Source organism: Henckelia pumila, unplaced genomic scaffold, assembly GCF_033568475.1.
Source record: "Henckelia pumila isolate YLH828 unplaced genomic scaffold, ASM3356847v2 CTG_601:::fragment_2:::debris, whole genome shotgun sequence".
In the NCBI taxonomy this organism is placed as follows: domain Eukaryota; kingdom Viridiplantae; phylum Streptophyta; class Magnoliopsida; order Lamiales; family Gesneriaceae; genus Henckelia; species Henckelia pumila.
The window spans coordinates 344,537-364,282 of NW_027331866.1; the positions used below are offsets into that span (position 1 = coordinate 344,537).

General features: G+C 29.7%; 2 protein-coding genes across 5 annotated transcripts; both read right to left on the reverse strand.

Annotated features, from left to right (window-relative positions):
- Positions 1–1,172: 1,172 nt before the first annotated feature.
- LOC140873468 (homeobox protein knotted-1-like 6) lies at positions 1,173–6,494 on the reverse strand. Its single transcript, XM_073276587.1, has 5 exons — positions 5,864–6,494; positions 5,503–5,628; positions 5,283–5,394; positions 1,528–1,766; positions 1,173–1,448 (listed from the first exon to the last, which is right to left on the reverse strand). Exons 1-5 carry the CDS (start codon positions 6,236–6,238, stop codon positions 1,290–1,292), a joined length of 1,011 nt encoding a protein of 336 aa, XP_073132688.1. The 5' UTR covers positions 6,239–6,494; the 3' UTR covers positions 1,173–1,289.
- An 8,835-nt stretch (positions 6,495–15,329) lies between these two features.
- On the reverse strand, positions 15,330–19,314 carry LOC140873495 (protein NSP-INTERACTING KINASE 3-like). Of its 4 annotated transcripts, none has more exons than XM_073276641.1 (11): positions 19,175–19,314; positions 18,893–19,025; positions 18,573–18,644; positions 18,295–18,438; positions 18,134–18,205; positions 17,956–18,015; positions 17,782–17,879; positions 17,570–17,713; positions 17,160–17,501; positions 16,409–16,800; positions 15,332–16,137 (listed from the first exon to the last, which is right to left on the reverse strand). In XM_073276641.1, the coding sequence occupies exons 1-11, from the start codon at positions 19,269–19,271 to the stop codon at positions 15,820–15,822; spliced, it is 1,872 nt and encodes a 623-aa protein (XP_073132742.1). In that variant the 5' UTR covers positions 19,272–19,314; the 3' UTR covers positions 15,332–15,819. The 4 variants fall into 4 exon arrangements, with proteins under 4 accessions (XP_073132744.1, XP_073132742.1, XP_073132743.1 ...); XM_073276642.1 differs by having other exon boundaries at positions 19,138–19,271; XM_073276644.1 differs by having other exon boundaries at positions 15,931–16,137; positions 16,531–16,800.
- Between the last annotated feature and the right edge of the window lie 432 nt (positions 19,315–19,746).

A 19,746-nucleotide genomic window follows, 5' to 3' on the forward strand; every position in this document is an offset into this window, starting at 1 on the left:
CCTAAATTAGGTGTGGCTTCTGTTCGATCGGCCATTTCTTTCATTCGTGGAATGGAATAATTCTCGTAATACGTAACAGCAATGGATAGTGCATGATCCAACTAACTTCATACGTTTTATTACTTATAATATAATTCTATATTTATTGGTTACACCATTTATCTATCTTCTAATAATTTGTCTTACATTAATAAAAAAATACATTTAAAATATAATATTACCTTTATAAATTATGTTATTCATATTGTATTAATTATTAAAAAGAAAAAATGTTATTTATCATTTTTTTTAAATTTAATCAATCAAATCAAACAATTTGTCATTATAAATAAATACAAATATTATATTAATTATCATCTTTTTATTTTTTTTATTATATTAGATTAGATAGATTATTTATCTCTATGTATATTATTTTCTTATCTTTTAATTTCATACGGAGGCTAAATGCAAAAATAATATAACCTTTTATCCACAAATAATGAATAATTAGCGTCTCGGAGCACGCGTTGTGTACTTGTACAATCATAATTTTATTTTTTAATTTATTTTTGATTTCTAAATATTCGTAATTAAATTATTAAATAAAAATATTTGTGAAAAAAAGGTAAATAAAAATTTAGTAAACAAAAAAAACTAATTAATGTTATTATTAGCATATTAAAAAAAGCCTCACAATAAATTAATTACTATTCATCTCTCTCCCTAAATAAATAGTATAGATATATTTGATTTAGTGAGTATGATCCTGCTAGCAGGCTAGTGCAATAGTTACAAGAGTTTCTCATCTAGCTTTTCATATTTTACTTCATTTCTTCTTCTCCATTGGCCTATCAATTATCATAAACTTGCCGATTCAAAACTTGTTAAAAGATTGAAACGACCTTAAGCCTCTTGCAATCATTTTCCTCGTTTTATTTTTTATACATGTATTTGTAGACATAGTAAATTCACAGCCCATCATTTGAAGGATGGAGAAAACATTGACTGTGAAAGAAAATACACAAGAAACTAAATCACATGCATTTTTTTTAATAAACATAATCAGAGGCAAAAATTTATATTTGTACGAGAAAATTTAGCGGATACACGAATCAACCATGTAATAATTATATAAAGCTATATATAAGACCAAAATATATCAAAAAATAGAAACCTTGATTAAACCGATCATTTATTAAATATCTAATGATTGGAAGATTACAACTGTATATTGTGAGTAGGATGAATTATTATTTCTAAGAAATATACAAGATTCAATTCCTTTCCCCCCTTTCTTTTGGGGTCCATTAATTTCCAGCGTAAAAATGACCGGAGAGGTTCTCCATTATGGCCAACTGCATGTTCTCAGATGGTTTCCAATGACGTTTCCTTTGATTTATGAACCAATTGTTGATTTGCTTCTGATCTAATCCCGTCGATTCCGCCAACGATATTTTATCCGCCTCCTGCACATGAACACAAGCTTTAGTCTCCCTATAGTGGTCAATCAACAATAATCGAGTAATAGAATGGGATACTAATTACAGTTGGATATGGCCATTTGGAGTGCACATTCCACCATTCGAGCAACATTTGCCTAGCTTCCTTTGGTAGCTTTCCTTTCTTCTTCTTCTTAGAAAACTCTTTCTTTAGACTACCAATATGACTTCCATACCTTTGCAAAAGCCTGTCCTTCAGCTCGCGATCTTCTCCCTTCATGGGGCCGTCTTGAGTCTCCGTCTCACCACCGCTTAAATCCTCTTCCGACGATAAACCCCCGTCCTCTACAATAATAAACGTAGTACATGATCAATGCATGTACTAGTAGATAATAAAACGTTTTAATGACTACTTTGTGTGCAAACAAATAAGATACATATCTGTTAAAAATCGAAATAGATAAATCTTCATTGAGCGAGTAGGGCATATATTGTATCAAACATCAAATAGAGTTGGTTAATTAGCAACCTTACTACGTTAATTCAATTGTTGTAAGAATAAGCATGGTTTAAATAATGGAGAAACAAATTCAATTAATCGATATATTTAATTTTACTTGTTGAATTATTGTATACGGAGTGAAGAAGGCACACATGGTAATAGAAGAAACTACTGGAGCACAAACGGCCAGCATCAGCATGGGCCTCCATCTTGGCAAAGGCCCCCACGGGTTCTATGATGGGCCCAAAGGGTCAAGTTTCAAGGGCTCCAATTAAAAATGCATGTCCAGACAAGATTCTCAATTACTACTAGTCTACTACTCTACCACCCCCATTCTCATTTGTCTACAATTATTTCAATAAAATAAATAAAAAATAATAATGTGGCACGATGTTCAATGCAAATGTTTGATTTGACAACATTAATGCAAAAAACTGGAAAAGAACAGGTGGTGTGCATGTGTGGGTAAGATAGTGAGTGTGGGCCGGGCCTTCAGCGTAAACCCCGGGCGTCCATGTGAAAATTCGACCACCCGCCTTATCCGGGCTTTTCCACATTAATAAAAAAGTTGATACTTCCAATAGCCCCACCCTCATTCTTGTTTTTTTCTACCACACAATTAGCTACGGAGTCTTACATTTTTCCATATATATGCTATTTGATTAATTTCAGGCTAAATATAAATCCATCGACCTCAAACCACAACTTATGATTATTCCAACCCTTAACAATTATCTATTTCAATTAATGTTCCATATAATGCCATCCATAACTCACCACAAAATACCCAGATGGATAAAAAAAAAAATTTCCCAGAAACATAAAAGTGAAATTAATGAAAAAATCGACAGCATCTTTGTCACTTTTGTACCTCAACAGTATTAAATCCCAATCAAAGCACGTGAAAGAGTATGATCAAAACCATATCAAAGCTGATCGATTAATATGGAGGTTTCCGTTTAGTTAGCTCAAGTGCATACCAACTCTCTCATGAACCAACATGATAAGTCAAAGCCGGGGGGTTGTTCAAGCTATATTCCGAACACTACCACCCCAACCGTTGATCTAACGACTCATATATTACCCCCATACACTAACATCAATCAATATCACTCATTTGTTAGAGATTTAGAACCTGGATACATGATTATTGTCAAAAACTTGGGTAATAATACTAAATATATATGAAGGCCTTTCACATAAAAACGTTTTAATCTTTGTGACACTCCATGCAGATAAATTCTAAATTCCGGACATGAAGAATATAAAATAAAAGTGCAACTTTCAATATCTAAAAAGATTAAGGCTAAGTAAAAGACATGTGCAAGCAATAGATAGATTTAATAACAGATCCCGATTGTACTTGAAGCAATTACAAGTACACTTTGGCCTCAATTATTTAATAGAGTTAGACAATGCAAACTCATCAACGATTATAATAATCCCTAAAGAAAACACAACAATTAGATGTAAATAACACGTTAATGATTATGTACAATGACATCATCATCAGAAACACCATTTAATCTATAATATATTATTATGCTGTCGTACCAGCATAAACAAAATACTCAACTTTACAATGTCCAAAAAAAAAAAACGAAACTTTACAGCGTAATTAGCAGGGCGATAAGTGTTTTCATCAAGTTTTTTTTGAAACAAAATTTGCTGTCGCCTCTATCTTCTGTTAAGAATCCATTTGGATAGGTGGATTTTCTAATTAAAAAATGATATTTTTATTTCAAGAAAAGAAAAAAAAAAAAAAATCTACCGTACAAGCAAAAATTCATTCATTCCAAAAAATGCTCGAGTAGCAATGCTTTCAGAAATCAAATATACGTTTTCTACTCAAACCTGTCACGAAGAAATGAAATGAAAGATAGTTAAATATTTCAAGCAAAGCTTATTCTAGCTGGAAATACTCGATCTTTTCATCTTCCGCAAGTACATATCTTTTCTATATTACTATCTATCTCTAAAATAAAATAAAATCATTCAATTATATCGACTACATACTCAAATTAAAGAGAAGACATAGCGCTTTAACTTCACACCAATTACCAATTAAGAACACTTTCCAATGCTCATAATTACTCTCGTATTTCATGCCAACAAATTAATAATCATTGGAACTTGAAATTACGCTCATCACATTGATATATAATATTGCATGGCACCAGATCGAATTCAAGAACCAAAATTAATCAAGAAACTGCAAATCATCCATCAAATCAAAAGAAAAATATAGAGTGATTTCCATATCATAAGTATGCTGCAAAGCTTTGTTTTGGCGCACACTTCAACCCACAAATATGCATGTTTCGAAACACATTAATAAAAATTAATGTTGGTACTAAAAGTCCTTAATTAAATCACTTAAACCTTGAAAAGTTTTTGCAGCATGTTGCTTTGTTCTTTGTCAATGTAGAAACAATTATTATTCAATAAATCCCGGCCATTTCAAAGAAGATCCATCCTAGCTAGTAAACCCAAGAGTCCAAGACAACCTTGGTTTCATTTGGAATAAATGCAATCTATAATATATCTCGAAAACACCATTGATTCTTTAAAAAAAAAAAAACATATTCATATATATTGAAGTAAATGATGTTCAGGTAAGACCAACTCCACTGAGAATTAAATACAACTGAAGTAGTGCAGAAGAAATCTTTTGAATTATGTGACATGGGCTATAATATAATTATAAATAATAATAAAAAAAATGGATGGAAATTGATGGGGAAATGAACCTAATCAAAACTCCAAAAGGAAAACCGAAGACAACAGAAAAAGGAGACGTGTGTCCATAGTTTTGCAGTGTTTTTTGATAGATAGATTACTACCCCTTGACTTTACGTTTTAAGGTTTACTCTAAACTGTACAAACAGAAAAGAGAGAACACATGTTACAGTAACACTCCAGACATTCCATAAATTAATATTTAAAATATATTATATATAGACATATATCACCAATGCCTGGAAAGAAAAATATATATATATAGTTCTCATGAATTAAGACTTATAAATCACTAATTACTTTCAAATTATAATTTAGTTATTAAAAACTAATAAGGGTTTATGATTTGTGTAGCAGCTGCTAGCTAGGATGATTGATTTAATGGGGAAACAAACCCTTTCGATTGCTATAAATCATGCAGGCGGGGTCAGATATCTCTACGGAATCTAAGCACAAAACAAACACATGGCCGGGGAAGCTATATATATATGGGTTCATTCAAAAAGTAGTAGACATGACAAACAAACAAGAGAAGAGAAGAGAAGAGAAGAGAAGAGACATGAAATTAACTGCTGTGTTTGTTTGTGCAGAGGAAAGTGGTGAAATATATATATATTTACCTATGCTTAAATTGCAGAGTTGGGATTCAATATTGTTGAGAAAAGAAGTAGCTTCTTCAAATGGCTTTGACAGATCCGACTTGTACTTGATCAGTATGTCACAATATGTTTCCTTCAAGTAATTAAAAAAGTTCCAACTTTCAACGAGAATTTATTAGTTAGTAAGTACTAAGTACCAGTGTGTGTTTTTTGATATAGAGAGAAAGAGAGAGAGAGAGACCATAAACTCATCGAGTTCAGGATCCATTCCTATGCACGTTGCATTATTAATGACTGTATCTTGTCTGTGTAGATTTTCTCGCCGGATTTCGTCCAGTAAACAAGCTATCTCTGGAGGAGCTCCCACCTACATACATACATACATACATACATACAAACAAACATGGATATATTAATATACGCAGTTTTTTTATAAAAAAAAATAATAATAATAATAATTCAAACCTTCTGCTAGTACAAAGAAAAGATTTTTTAAGCCATCCACCAAAAACCCATGATTTTTATTTGGAAATCAAACCCACAAAATTAAATTAAACCATGATCAAATAATTAGTTAGTATAATAGAATCGAAAAACTTAACCTTTTGGCAGTCAATATAGGCGTGGAGTAATTTTGGGTAGGAAGGATGTGTGGCGATTTTGGCCTTGAGCGCCCTGGAGGAGGAATCCGCGGCCGCCTGTTCATGATTTCCATCGTCCCCTTCTTCTCTTTGAACATTGATGGAAGTTGATTCCGATGGCGCTGAACTGTGGAATCCTAATCCTTCCGATCCAAACACCGGAATCCGGTGGCAAGCAAAAGAATTTGCTGGGGGGTAGTTATAATTATTATAATAATAATATTGGTGGTATTCATGAGCTGGAATTATTAGATTCTCGGGAGACATCAAAGCCTTGTCTGCGTAGTCATCATGATCATCGGTATTTGTTGAATGAATTCCATATATTTCATCCATATACTGAGTATTTACGACTCGTCAAATACTTTCAGAATATATACGTGTGCGTGCTTGTTTTCCAAGAATCTTCACGCAACGCTAGCTTTTGCAATAAAATGTAGCTAGCTACTCGATGTATCCTTTTGGAAGATGTTCGGAGTGTCAGATTTCTCGACAGAGCTGGCAGCGGTGACGGCGGCGACGGTGGAGGGTTACGGCCGTGACCCGGTGCTTCAAATTTTTCCGATGCTCGAAGAGAGGTTTGGGTCTTGGAGCTAACTAGCTAGCTAGCTGCTTGAGGAAGTATCATTTAAAGTGTTTTCTAAAGAAAAACCCTTAAATTATATATTATTGATTTCCAATTATTTATTCAGTTATTATACATTTGACTAAAAATGAAAGAAAAATATAATAATCATTGTAATTTGTAAAATTCACCTCCCGTAAATATATATAGTAAATGAAGGAAGGAGCAACCAAAATTTTAAAAGTTTTAGATAATCAATTTTTGAAACATAATTTTGTCTTCGACCCAAAATTGCTATTGTGATATTAATGCATATGTTTTTATGTATATGATAGTCACTTTAGCATTTCGGTAAAAAAAAAAAAAATACAAGTTAGTAAATAAAGACTGTAAATTATCTATAACAAAATTAAAAATAGAAATCTTGTCATTTACAAAATCTAAAATGCATGTAATTTTCCCAACAACTAGAATATATCTTTGGATCTAGGAATTTGTTATTGAAAAATATTAATTATTAAAGAGTAAATGTCTCCCCATATAACATACATACATCAACATCAATAATATCAAATTAGTTCGAATGTACTGGATCAATTTCTATTTTACTACCGGGGCTAATTATCACAATCACACATGTGTGCAGATACATTATGCAGCATCAATGCCATCATCAAAAGTTAATCTTTAATTTTGCTAATAATAATAATAATAATAAATCACTTTTAGTTATAAGGGACGGTTCAAATGGTTGAAAATTTTTGAAGTAAACATTTTAAATAAACATTTTTTTAATGTAATTCTGCATCTAAACACCTGCCTTAAAAAAATGATATTAAAGTAGAATTTATTTTAAAAATAAAATATCGATATCCCACATCACTACATATAAAGTTTTTTTTTTAAACACTACATATAAAGTTATATTGATTTAAAAATGGGTGATTCAAAACCCTTGTTGATATTTTCTTTGACAGTAGATTCAATACGTTTACTTACTGCGCAGTGGAATGATCCACGAATTAAATTAATTTAATTTAATAGTTCGGTTAGTTTGGTAAAAAAGAAAAGGAAAGTAATATAAACAAAGCAAGAACAAGTTGGGGGGCAATGTTTGATTGATGGATGGATTGATTTGATTTGATTTGATGTGATATGATATGTTTGCAGTTAAAGCTGAGAACAGCATTCATTCTTCCATTACCCTATTTTATCTACGTTTTTTTTTTCACCCTAAATCATTATTTATTATGTTACACATTTTAATACATTATTTTAAGATATGCAAAAAAATTTAATATAATATCAGCTTCTACCAATATTAATTTGGTCAAACGCATCATGATATAATATAATTTGTCGTGCATGATGCTGATTATTGATTATAATAAAATGAAAAAGCCATCAACGATTCTTTTTTATATGTTATTTATAGTAATATAACAGGTTTATATCGTGAATTTTATAACTCATTGAAAATTTTATATTATGTGAAGAAAGTCAAGATTTTTTTTTTGTGTACACGAAGTTAATTCATATGTTTTTATCATGAATAAAATCATAGCTTCAATACAAAAATAAAAATAAAAATAAAATCATAGCTTAAAAACAAAATTTAGTTCATTATAATTTTAGATATATGTTATATATTAATACTATATTATTATGTTATATATATTAATACTATATTATTATGTTGTTAATTAAGTATGAAGTCTAGAATTTAATGTCATGATACATACGGGTGGACCAAATTATCAATCTTCATAAATAAAAGGCTAACTTAATTTTACCCATATTTAACCGGAAGTTTTGCTATATAATATTTCTTTTTTTTTTTCTTTCCCTACTTACCCCTTCACATCACGTTTAGATATAAAAAATTTATGATGATATTTATAAATTTGAGAACTGCTAAATTTACATATTTAAATAATTACTCTAATTACTTATTACAAAGTATTATAAAAATTAAATTTAATTAAAATCATCGAATTTACACAATTCCCAAATATTTCCACAAAAATTATGCGGTACTAATTACGCATCGAGTGCCAAACGGAAAACACTAAATTATCTGTGCAACCCAAATAATAATAATAATAATAATAATATCCAAAAAAACACATAGCAAGGTGTAAAGTACATCTTCATAAAATATTGATATGCTTAGGCACCGTTTAATTTGAGTGATAGCATAAGTAATTCATAGATAAGTAATATAATGTAAATTAAAAATAAATAAGAAAAAATAGTTAATACATTATTTGATTTGATGTATATATTATAATTTATTTGATTTAATTAATATAAAATTTTTAATTAATAAATAGATAAATAATATGACAAAAATAAGGCGAAATTAATTAAGATAATTTATACATAGATTAATAATACAGAAATTAATTAGAATATTAATTAAATTATTAATTAACGAAACCTCGTTCTTTGTTTATGCACTCCCATGTTCACTTTAATCCAAGACCCTGAAATTAAGAGGGAAACAAGCTTTGTTAAAAAGCGTGGCCTATTAAAATAGAGTGATTATTTTTTACTGTATATAAAAATTCTCCCTCTTAAACATTATTTTCTGTTTTATCAAAATTGTTTTTTCTATATATATATTTTAAAATTAAATATTTAACTAATAACATTTTAATTTCTCGATAATTTTTATAATTATAATTTAATCCATCAATAACTTTTATATCACATTAATAAAAAAACTATGTACAACACGTACGCACGCATACATCAATATACTAGCATGTATAATTGATAAAGTCACCTCCAAGAAACCAGCGTAGTCAGTGGTGTTCATTAAAATAAATTCATTCGTCTGTCTCAACTGCATATGATTGTTTATTTGATTATACATATTTTTTAAAAAATTAATTAGAAAAATAAAATGTACAAATAAACTTTTACTTTTTCCTTAGAAAAATAATTTTCTAATTTTCAAAACTTCGACAACATGAGTATATTAGTAAAAAAAATAATGATACTAAATATGAAACTAGATTATATAGTTGGGATAAGTTAAAATGGAGACAAAGGGAATACTAATCTTTTATGATTTGAAAGCTGTTTATCCAATATTTCCCCAACAGTTAGATGGAGATTTCATACTTAAGTTTATATTTTGGGTAAATATTATATTAAAACTCAGTGGATCGTGCCTGAAATTTTTTAAAGGAAAAAAAAAAGAAAAGAAATAAGAAGCAGTGGCGAATGTTATGTAATAAGGGAGGTGGGATTAGACAGTTCGTTGGTGGTCAAAAGATTCTTAACCATTTTAGGAGAAAGCGATATTATTTTATATTTGCAGTCTAAGAGACGTTTATGTACAACTTGGATGCCATCCATTCATAATCAATTTTTATGATTATCATCATAATCATGTAGGCTGTATTCCCATTATTCATCCACCTTTAAATTATTATTATTGTTATTATTATTTGTCCAGAAACAAAGAAGATATATTTGTATATAGCATATGAACATTGAATGGGAATAGTGCACAATTACTCACTAGCTGAAAAGCTTATGCTTCTTGCTTCTGCATCTAATTGGTTGCTTCCCAAACAAATTAAAAGTTGAATAACTTCTCTTGTTTTACATTGCTAATTAACAAATTGTGGACTTTCATCGGTAGGTGATACGGAATAATTAATGGATATATCTCATAATTTCGTTTATATAATTTTTTAAAATAATTTACTCATTCAATAATAATAATAATAATAATAATAATAATAATAATAATAATAATAATAATAATAATAATAATAATAATTTCTAAATGTGAAAAAGAACTTACATATTAATTACAAAATCGAGGTTCACATTTTAGAGAAGGCCCAAGGGAATGAAAGAGCAGAGCTGAGAATTTTGGGTTCCAGTCCATATATAATTCATCAACTGACAGATGTATATGTGTGGGCTGACCCAATTATCATTTTGGGTTGGGATCAAGTTGGCAAGAAAACTTGTGGTTTTTGAAGATGCATCATTGAGATACATAGGGCAAAGAAAGTTACACATAGTACTTAAAATTACATAATTATTTTTAATATATTTTTAAAATAATTTTTTCAAGTAAAGTGGGGAAATTTTATAATTTTAAGTGCAACTAATGTGTAATATAATATGTAACCTCATGTATACACGATACACGAAGCATTTTCCAATATATATATATATATATAATTTTGATACCCTGCACTCTAGGGGTGCAGGGTAACATGAGCACCGCCTACGTGGCGGTCCATAATTAGTTAGCCATTTTTTGTAAAAAAAAAAATAAATTGTGTGGTTGTGGGCGCGCCACGCTGACAGGCGCCCACATGTGTGCAAGATAAGGGTGTGCAGGGTATTATTTCTGTATATATAGATATATATATGTATATATATATATATATATCTATATCTATACCTATATAAAAAAAAGTTAATAAAAGGTCAAAGTTTTACCATTGTGAAATAACAACGTTGTCCTTTATTTATACTATAAGTAAAATCATATAAAAATATATAGGGTTATAAAAGTAAAAACAACACTTTAGTTTTAGGATATAAACGCAAATCAATATTATATTATATGTAAAATAGATTATTATGATAAGGTCAAAATTGACAAAGTGTGCAAATTAGATAAGGATTCAGTTTCCAAAAGGATTTAAATTCTTAAATACTTTGTTTTTTTATTTTCTTGTAGGTAAAGTAATCAATATTAATATGTAAAATCGATTATCATGATAAGATCAAAATTTTAAAAATATGTGCATATTATATAAAAATTCAGTTTTCAAAAAAATTGAAATATCAAAATACTTTGTTTTTTATTTTTTTTAGATAAAGTGAATATATTTTTTTCACAAATATTTTTTAAAAACAATTCAAAAATATCTTAATTAAATACTATTCAATTTCTTAAAATATTGAAACACCAAATTCTTGATTTTTATTTGTTTGTATACTGAATAAATATTTTTTTAAAAAAAATATTATATATTTTAATTCGTGCAAGAACCTATTGAAGTAATAATTATATCATGAGTTCAAATTTAAATAAATACAAATATTAGATTTGGAAAAGTTATTAATATATATATATATATATATGTTAATTAAATAATATACAGATGTTGAAATAAATAAATTCAAATATAGTCAAGTTTTAATATAAAATAATAAATAAAAAATACATCAACACACAAATATCATATATATAAAAGTTAAAATTAAAAATTTAATTAATTTTCTTTCACATAAAAGCTAAAACCATTTAAAAAAATTATGAGATGGTATTGCAATTAAAAATATCATATTTCTAATCTTTTATAAAGTATTATTTATAAAATCACGTGAAATACCAAAATATTTTTTAAGTACTTGAAATACTTATTAGTTGCAATGTTAAATATTATATTGATTATTATGATAAGGTCAAATTGACAAAGTGTGTGCAAATTAAATAAGGATTCAGTTTTCAAAAAGATTAAAATACTTAAATACTTTATTTTTTTATTTTCTTGTAGATAAAGTGATCAATATTTATATTATATGTAAAATCGATTATTATGATAAGATCAAAATTGAAAAACTAAGAGCATATTATATAAAAATTTAGTTTTCAAAAAAATTAAAATATCAAAACACTTTGTTTTTTATTTTCTTGTAGATAAAGTGAATATATTTTTTCCACAAATATTTTTAAAAAAATAGACAAAATCTTAATTAAATACTATTCAGTTTCTTAAAATATTGAAACACAAATTCTTGATTTGTATTTGTTTGTATACTGAATAAACATATTTTTTTTAAAAAATCTTATATATTTTAATTTGTGTAAGGACCTGTTGAGATAAATAATTATATCATGAGTTCATATTTAAATATATACAAATATTAGATTTGAAAAAGTTATTAATATATATATATATATATATATATATATATATCTTAATTAAATAATATACAAATGTTGTAATAAATCAATTCAAATATTTTCAAGTTTTAATATAAAATAATAAATAAAAAAATACATCAACACACACATATCACATATATAAAAGTTGAAATTAAAATTTTAACTAATTTTCCTTCACATAAAAGCTAAAAACATTTAAAAATATTATGAGATGGTCTTGCAATAAAAAATATCAGATTTTTAATATTTTATAAAGTATTATTTATAAAGTCCCGTGAAATACCAAAATATTTTTTGAAGTATTTGAAATACTTATTAGTTGCAATGTTAAAGATTATATTGATTTCATAACTAAACATGTAATAGTTTTTTTTTCAAATAGTGTATATATATATTGCCAATTACTATGAAATATACTTTATTTAAAGAACGACGACACTTCAATAAAGTGATGATAATGAATCGGGTTTAAACTTAGTCTTGTATTAAACCCATCTCGGAGAAACGAGTTTAGACTCACCCAAACGGATTCACAAAAAAGTTCAAGTGGGTCTTCGCGTTTTGCCAGACCCACCATATAAATTGTTGTTAATACAGTGATAAGAATATTGATTTTTTCATAGAGAAAAAATAATGAATGATAAATGGAAAAAAAATCGTGAAATAGATAAAAATTCATTATATAGAGGAAAATATTTATTAATAATTTAAATTAAGGTTTAGAATGCATTATATATGTTATTATTTTTATTACATAAATTAATATTTGTAAAACAAGTAATTAGCACATAAATTAGAACATATATTACAAAATGAATATTTTATTTATAAATTTGATTAACATATCTCACTTATTAGCAAATACATAATAAATCATATCGATTCAGAGCAACATACATAAGAAAAAAAATAAAACAAATGCATGGTACAAAAAATGTCATACTTGCTCAATATTAATCAACCAAATAATTGAAATTCGAGTTAATAATTGCATAAGAATCAATATCAATATTGTGCCAAAATAAAACTATATTAAAATTTAAACATTATATCTATAGGCTAACATGAGTTATTGATAATGTATTATTTTATACTGTTATAATGATGACTGTAAATTAAAACTGTAAACTTTTAGTAAAATGACAAGCGATCGGTCATACAATTGATATCAAAGCTAAGGTCATGTGTTCGATTCTCATTGATTACAAGAAGTGCAATGAAGATTATTGAGTGCAATAATTGCCCTTGCTGTGTAAAACAATCAAACCATGACGCTTGATTGTTGTGCGATTTAAAAGATTTGAGTTGCATTATTACCGCCAGTTATAACTTTTGGTAAAGCAGCAAACTTTCGGTCCTCTATATTATTACAAATTATTAATAAAATCTTATTTATTTATTTATAGGACAACATCACTTCAAAATAATACAAAATTTTAAAGGCACTAAATTAAAAAGAATATACATTTATTCTCAAAATGGATAAGACGGTTGAAATACAAGATGAAATGTTAACATTTTTAATAAAAAATCATTCAAAATTCAAGTTAAAATTTAGCAAAAAAAATTATTGCAATAGTGGATTTTGAATAACTTAACATTAAATTAAAAATAAAAAAACGTTCAATAATACATTGATTATTAACGATATTAACTTACAAGTAATAGAAGATAATAACACAAAAATGGAGGTTGGAAACAATGAAATTATTTATATTCTTGCAAAGAATTTTTTCAGCATAATCCAACAAAAGAATCAAAAAATAAAGATATAAAAATAAAAATAATTGATAGTAAAAATATTACAAAAATTATTATCTAAGATGATGAGAAAATTAATTTTTTTTATAAATGGACTACAAACGAAAAATCGTGAAAGAAGAAAAATATTTTATGTAAACAAAAAAAGACGTTATAATTTAATTTAAAATTTAGAATGCATTATTTGTATTATTATTATTTTTCTCAAAACCAGTAGTTGTAAAATAATTTTTAAAAACTATATATTATTTGATATATTTTTTCTTAAATTTTATTTATTAAATATGTCAAGACATCAAATTATATATTTTCCTCTTTTTTAAAAAAAATTATATATTTTCCTTAATGTCTAATTTATACAAAATTATAGTATTTGTTACAACTATTATTTACAATAATGTCTATAAATTCAATTAGACTTGTAACATATAAAATCTTTCAATAAAGATTCTTCGCACTCATTATATAATAAATGTTGTAAATATCATATTACATTGAATTTAAGATTTACTAAATATCACGAAAATTATTAACTAACTGCATATTTATCTCTTCTCATCTCAACTCAGTTATTTAACAACATTCATTTATCGATAACAGAAAGCATTCCCACGTGCAACGCGCGTCACTTTTACTAGTATATATAAAATTGTGAATTGTGATTAGTGAAAGATTAGTTGATTTGTAGAAAAGTTGATGATTGGTATGATGGATAATTAGTGGGATTCAGTGATAGAAACACATAAGAAAAGGAACCCACTTATCAAAAGGCGGATACATGATAATACGGAGCTAGCTAAGTACGTGGGGGCAAATGTGTAGTCGTCAACCATAGGATGCTAGCTTTTATATTATTTATACTACACGATGACTCATTCTTGCCCGTTTTGTATATTGTGTGACTCGAGGATAATATTTGCGATTGTTATTTTACGTAGAAAAGATAAAGCATCCCAATAATAATACACGGGAAAAAGAGTAATCAATCATATTTTATGTTAATAAAATCTTTCACATCATATCTTGAATGATTTTCATAATCTCTAAAGTCGCATCTTTATTAGTCTCTAACCATCCACCAATTTCTCAAGATCATCACCTTCTATTTAAAACCCTTGTTCCTACTTACAACCATCATCAAATTAAAGTCAAATATCTAGTCTAGCAAGAATGTGTTGGAATGAAGAATTTGGTGTCTCTTGAAAAGCTTTGTGCAGAGGTTTGGTGATATTCCCATCTACCCGGCAAGTCACTTTGGATTCGGCTAAACTCTTCTTCTTCTTCTTCTTTTCTGAATTTAATTTGCATTTTCAAGTGATTTTAAGTTTCACATCTCCTGCTTTAGTACTCTCTCCATTCACAGGGAAATGTAGATGTACATATGTGTGTGTGTGTGTGTGTGATATTATGTATTTTGATTTTTATTAATTTAACGTGCTATGTTATTTAAATTATAATAACGATACGCTAACAGCCAATTCCCATTTCATAAAAAAAATGAAGGCACCTTGGGTATAGCTTTATGCAAAGTGGAGCAAAAGTCATTCCAAACGCTTCACATGAACAAAGAACTAAAACTTTGTACAAAAATTTGTTAACCTTTTAGATGTAACGACATTAAACAATAAATACAAAGAACTAGAACAATAGTATTGAATTCTACCTTGGGCCCGAGAGTTCTATAGCCTCGACCACAAGTGATGACTCCTCGATGAAATCGGAGTATCTTTGCGAACGACACTCAGATGAGCGGTACCTCGGAGTCTCGAAATTTTGTGACTGCTCCCATTTTTCAGCTAAACCATGGCCTTCTAACATCCTCAATACTTCCGACATCTTGGGACGATGTGATGGATTGAAATGAGTACAGAGTAGTGCTACTTGAACCATTTCATGCAACTCCATCCGGTCAAAATTGTTTTCTAAATCTTTGTCCACCATAAGGTTTAGCTTCCCTTCCCGATGGAGCTTCTTTACCTAAAATTGAAATAATTTGACTGAGTTTCAAGAATACGAGAAAAAAAACCAGTAAATTGACAGATGCACCGACAGTGATAAGACCATACATCGAAATTTCTTAGTTGTTTTGTAAACAAGCTATAATCACTTCACATAAAATATTAGTTAGTTCCTTCCTTCCAACAATGTTTACTAGGATCCAACGTAAGGGTGGGAATTATAATAGTAAGTCCCATTCAAACAAAACTTAAGGTTTCTGAAAATTAAATTTTGCCATTCTAAAACATACCCAATCCAGCATTACTCCTTTCTGGTTAGTCACCCGCCCAAAGTCTACAGCCTTCAAGCCAGTTATCAACTCAAGAAGCAAGATTCCAAATCCAAAAACATCTGTTTTTTCAGATGACTGACCAGTCGATAGATACTCCGGAGCAATGTGGCCGACAGTTCCACGAACTGCTGTTGTCACATGAGAATCCTGATGGTCTAAAAGCTTTGCCAGCCCAAAGTCTCCAACAACTGCCTCAAAGTCCTCGTCCAACAAAATGTTGGCTGCTTTGACATCACGATGTATGATCTTGGGGACACATTGCTCATGTAAATATGTCAAGCCCCGTGCTGTGCCCAATGCTATCCTTTTGCGTCGGAACCAGTCTAAAACAGGCCTTCCATGAACATGATCTATAAAGAAAAGCTAATCACATCCAAGTAAGCAATGAGAATTTACCGATCACTCATGTTCAAGGCTTCCACGATAAATCATACATAGTGTCTCATGCATGTACATTAGTCAAGACTCTAAACTTTTGAGTTGGTAATACCACTATCTTTCATCGGATTATAGCTGTGGTGGGAAGGGCTATATGAGTCTATGATAGACTCTCCTATCAACTTCGATCAATCATTTAGTAAATTGGAAATTTCTACAAACTAAATGTTAGAAAAACCTATTGAGTAGAGTCTCGCTTGTATGAACTCCATTCGAAATACAAGGGGAGTCAGTAACTAGCTTCCTGTGTTGGGAAAGAGAATTTCCAGACCTTTTAATCGAGATGCAACGCTTCCATTTGGCATATATGGGTAAACGAGAAGACGTTCATTTTCAGTCAAGCAGAACCCCCAAATGCGGAGAAGATTTCTGTGAACAGCCAAACTGATCAACTCTACTTCTGTCTGGAACTGTATTTCACCTCCTACAGCATTGTAATCCTTTAACCTTTTGACAGCCACCACAGTGCCATCATGCAACCGGCCTTTGTACACAATACCGAATCCTCCCTTCCCCAGTATATTCTTTGAGTTGAAATGGCTTGTTGCAGCTCGGAGTTCCTTAAATGTATACTTTCTCAAGTGGCCCAAACGTACCTCCGGATCATATTTTTCTGCCAATATAATGTCGTTTCTCATAAGCTATTCCAGGTACACAACAAAAATGTTAAGTTGAACGTACCATTAACATCGAAGAAAATCTGCTGATTGTGTCTGCATCTCCACCAACTGAGCAAGCCAATAATAATGATTATTGAAAACACCGCAGCAAAGCTCGTTCCAAAAGCAACGGCAACATGGCGTTTTGATCCCAAGTTTGATTGTTCTGGAAAAAGGAGAGAAATTTAGAAACCATAGAAGCAATGAAATGCTCGGAGAGGAAGTGAAACATACCTTTAACAGCATCCGGTGAAAAGGGTGATGATTCTGGATAGAGTAGAGAGCAATTGTTCTGAGAAGTTAGCCCACAAATCAAAGGATTTCCGGCTACTCTGAAAGGGAAATTCCAGCAATGAGACAAGTACAATGCAAGAGATGATCTGTTAAAAAAACAGAAAGATGACCTACTTAAATGTTCGAGCAGAAATTTTTGGCAAAGGACCACTTAAATTATTGAAAGAAAGGTCCCTGAAAAAGTTCATAAATAATGTCAAGTATTTAATTATTCAAGAATGCATGGAACTGATCGGTTGACTTACAGAATCAACATTGACTGGGAAACGGAAAATTGTAAGGTGTGACATACACAAGGGTAAGGCTTTCGACTTTGGCAAGAGAGTTGGGTACCAGTCCCCTGAGGCTGTTGTTGTTCAGACGCCTGTCTTGCTCGAAGAATTGTAAAATATGAATCAATCTAAAGAACATGCAAATACCCAAAATTTAATGGCAAAAGTCCTAAAAACTCACAGATAATTCAAGTTCTTCAGATTGCCAATAGAATCGGGTATGTCACCAAACAGCTTGTTGTCGGACAGATCAAGTGTTTGAAGCTTTTCTAATTTTCCAATGACATCCGGAATTGGACCTGTAATATCATTATTTTGCAGCAACCTACAAATGCCCAAATGGAAGAAATATTCAGCTTGTAATTAGTTACAATGGTTCTAAGAATATTTCAGTCGAATACTTCGCGTTTAAGCAAAAAATTAGTATCAACAAGAACACGGCAGACAGGAATAACTTACACAGACTGCAGATTAGTAAGATTTCCAATCATAGATGACAAGGTTCCAGACAAGCCCAGGCTAGGTAGCCCTCTAATAACAAGCAAAAATTAACATTATCAAGGATCAGTGATAGACATTATTACTTCATATGACCTTGGATCAAGCCCCGATTAACATTATCAAGGATTTCCCATTGAGTCGCTGTCTAATTCCGTCTAGTCCCCTCTCTCGAATTCTTGGATCATCCCCGTAATATGAAGCTATGTATTAAGAAAAAAACCACCTAGCTAGAAAAATTTCTCACAGTTTCCGGCAAGAAGAGTGGTGATAGAACTTACAGAGCAGAAACATAACCATCCTGGGAACAGGTCACCATCCTCCAGCTACAAGGATCTACAGAAGTCGCATCCCACTTCTCCATCACATTGTATGGATCATGTAAATCGTTCTTTATATCTATCAACGCTACAACTGCATCCAGTTAAACAAACCAAATAATTTGTTAAAAACACAGGTTAGTTTTCAAATAAATAAATTTCAAGTCACCATGGATCATAAATAAGTAAAAGGATCAAACTTTCACCATTTGGTGGAAAGCAAAATATGAATCTCAGAAGCACCTTCATAATTTACTCCAGAAGGAGATAGAATTGAATAAGAGCCCTCCACCAATATAAAAAACACCAATCTCGCTAACAGGTAAATCACCCTTTCCATTCTCTGAAAATCTCCACTTCACCTTCTCTGCAAACTTTTGATTTGGCTTCAAGAATAAGCCATTCTCACAATGATAAGCATCCTCCACTCATTGAATTATTATTATTATCCAAACACCTCAGCCAAAAAGGTGCCCACCAGAATCAGAACCCCATAAAGCAAGCAAGCCTACCATTACCGTATAGAGAAATGCCAACTTTTCCCACTTTTACCTGGCTCCAAACAACCTCAACTCACATTGTCATCTCCGATTTTAAACACAGTGAATAAAACGAAAGCCCGGATGAAAAAAGTGCACTCCTGAAACAAAAAACAGAGTCTTTAATTTTTTTCTTAAAAAAATGGCGGAGTAAAACCAAGAAAATGAAGGGAATTTTCTTGAAGCTGCAAAAACAGATAATAGACCTGAAATTTCAGGAGCCTTGAGATTTGGGAATCTTAGCTTGCGAATTCCATGCTGTATCAACTTTTAACC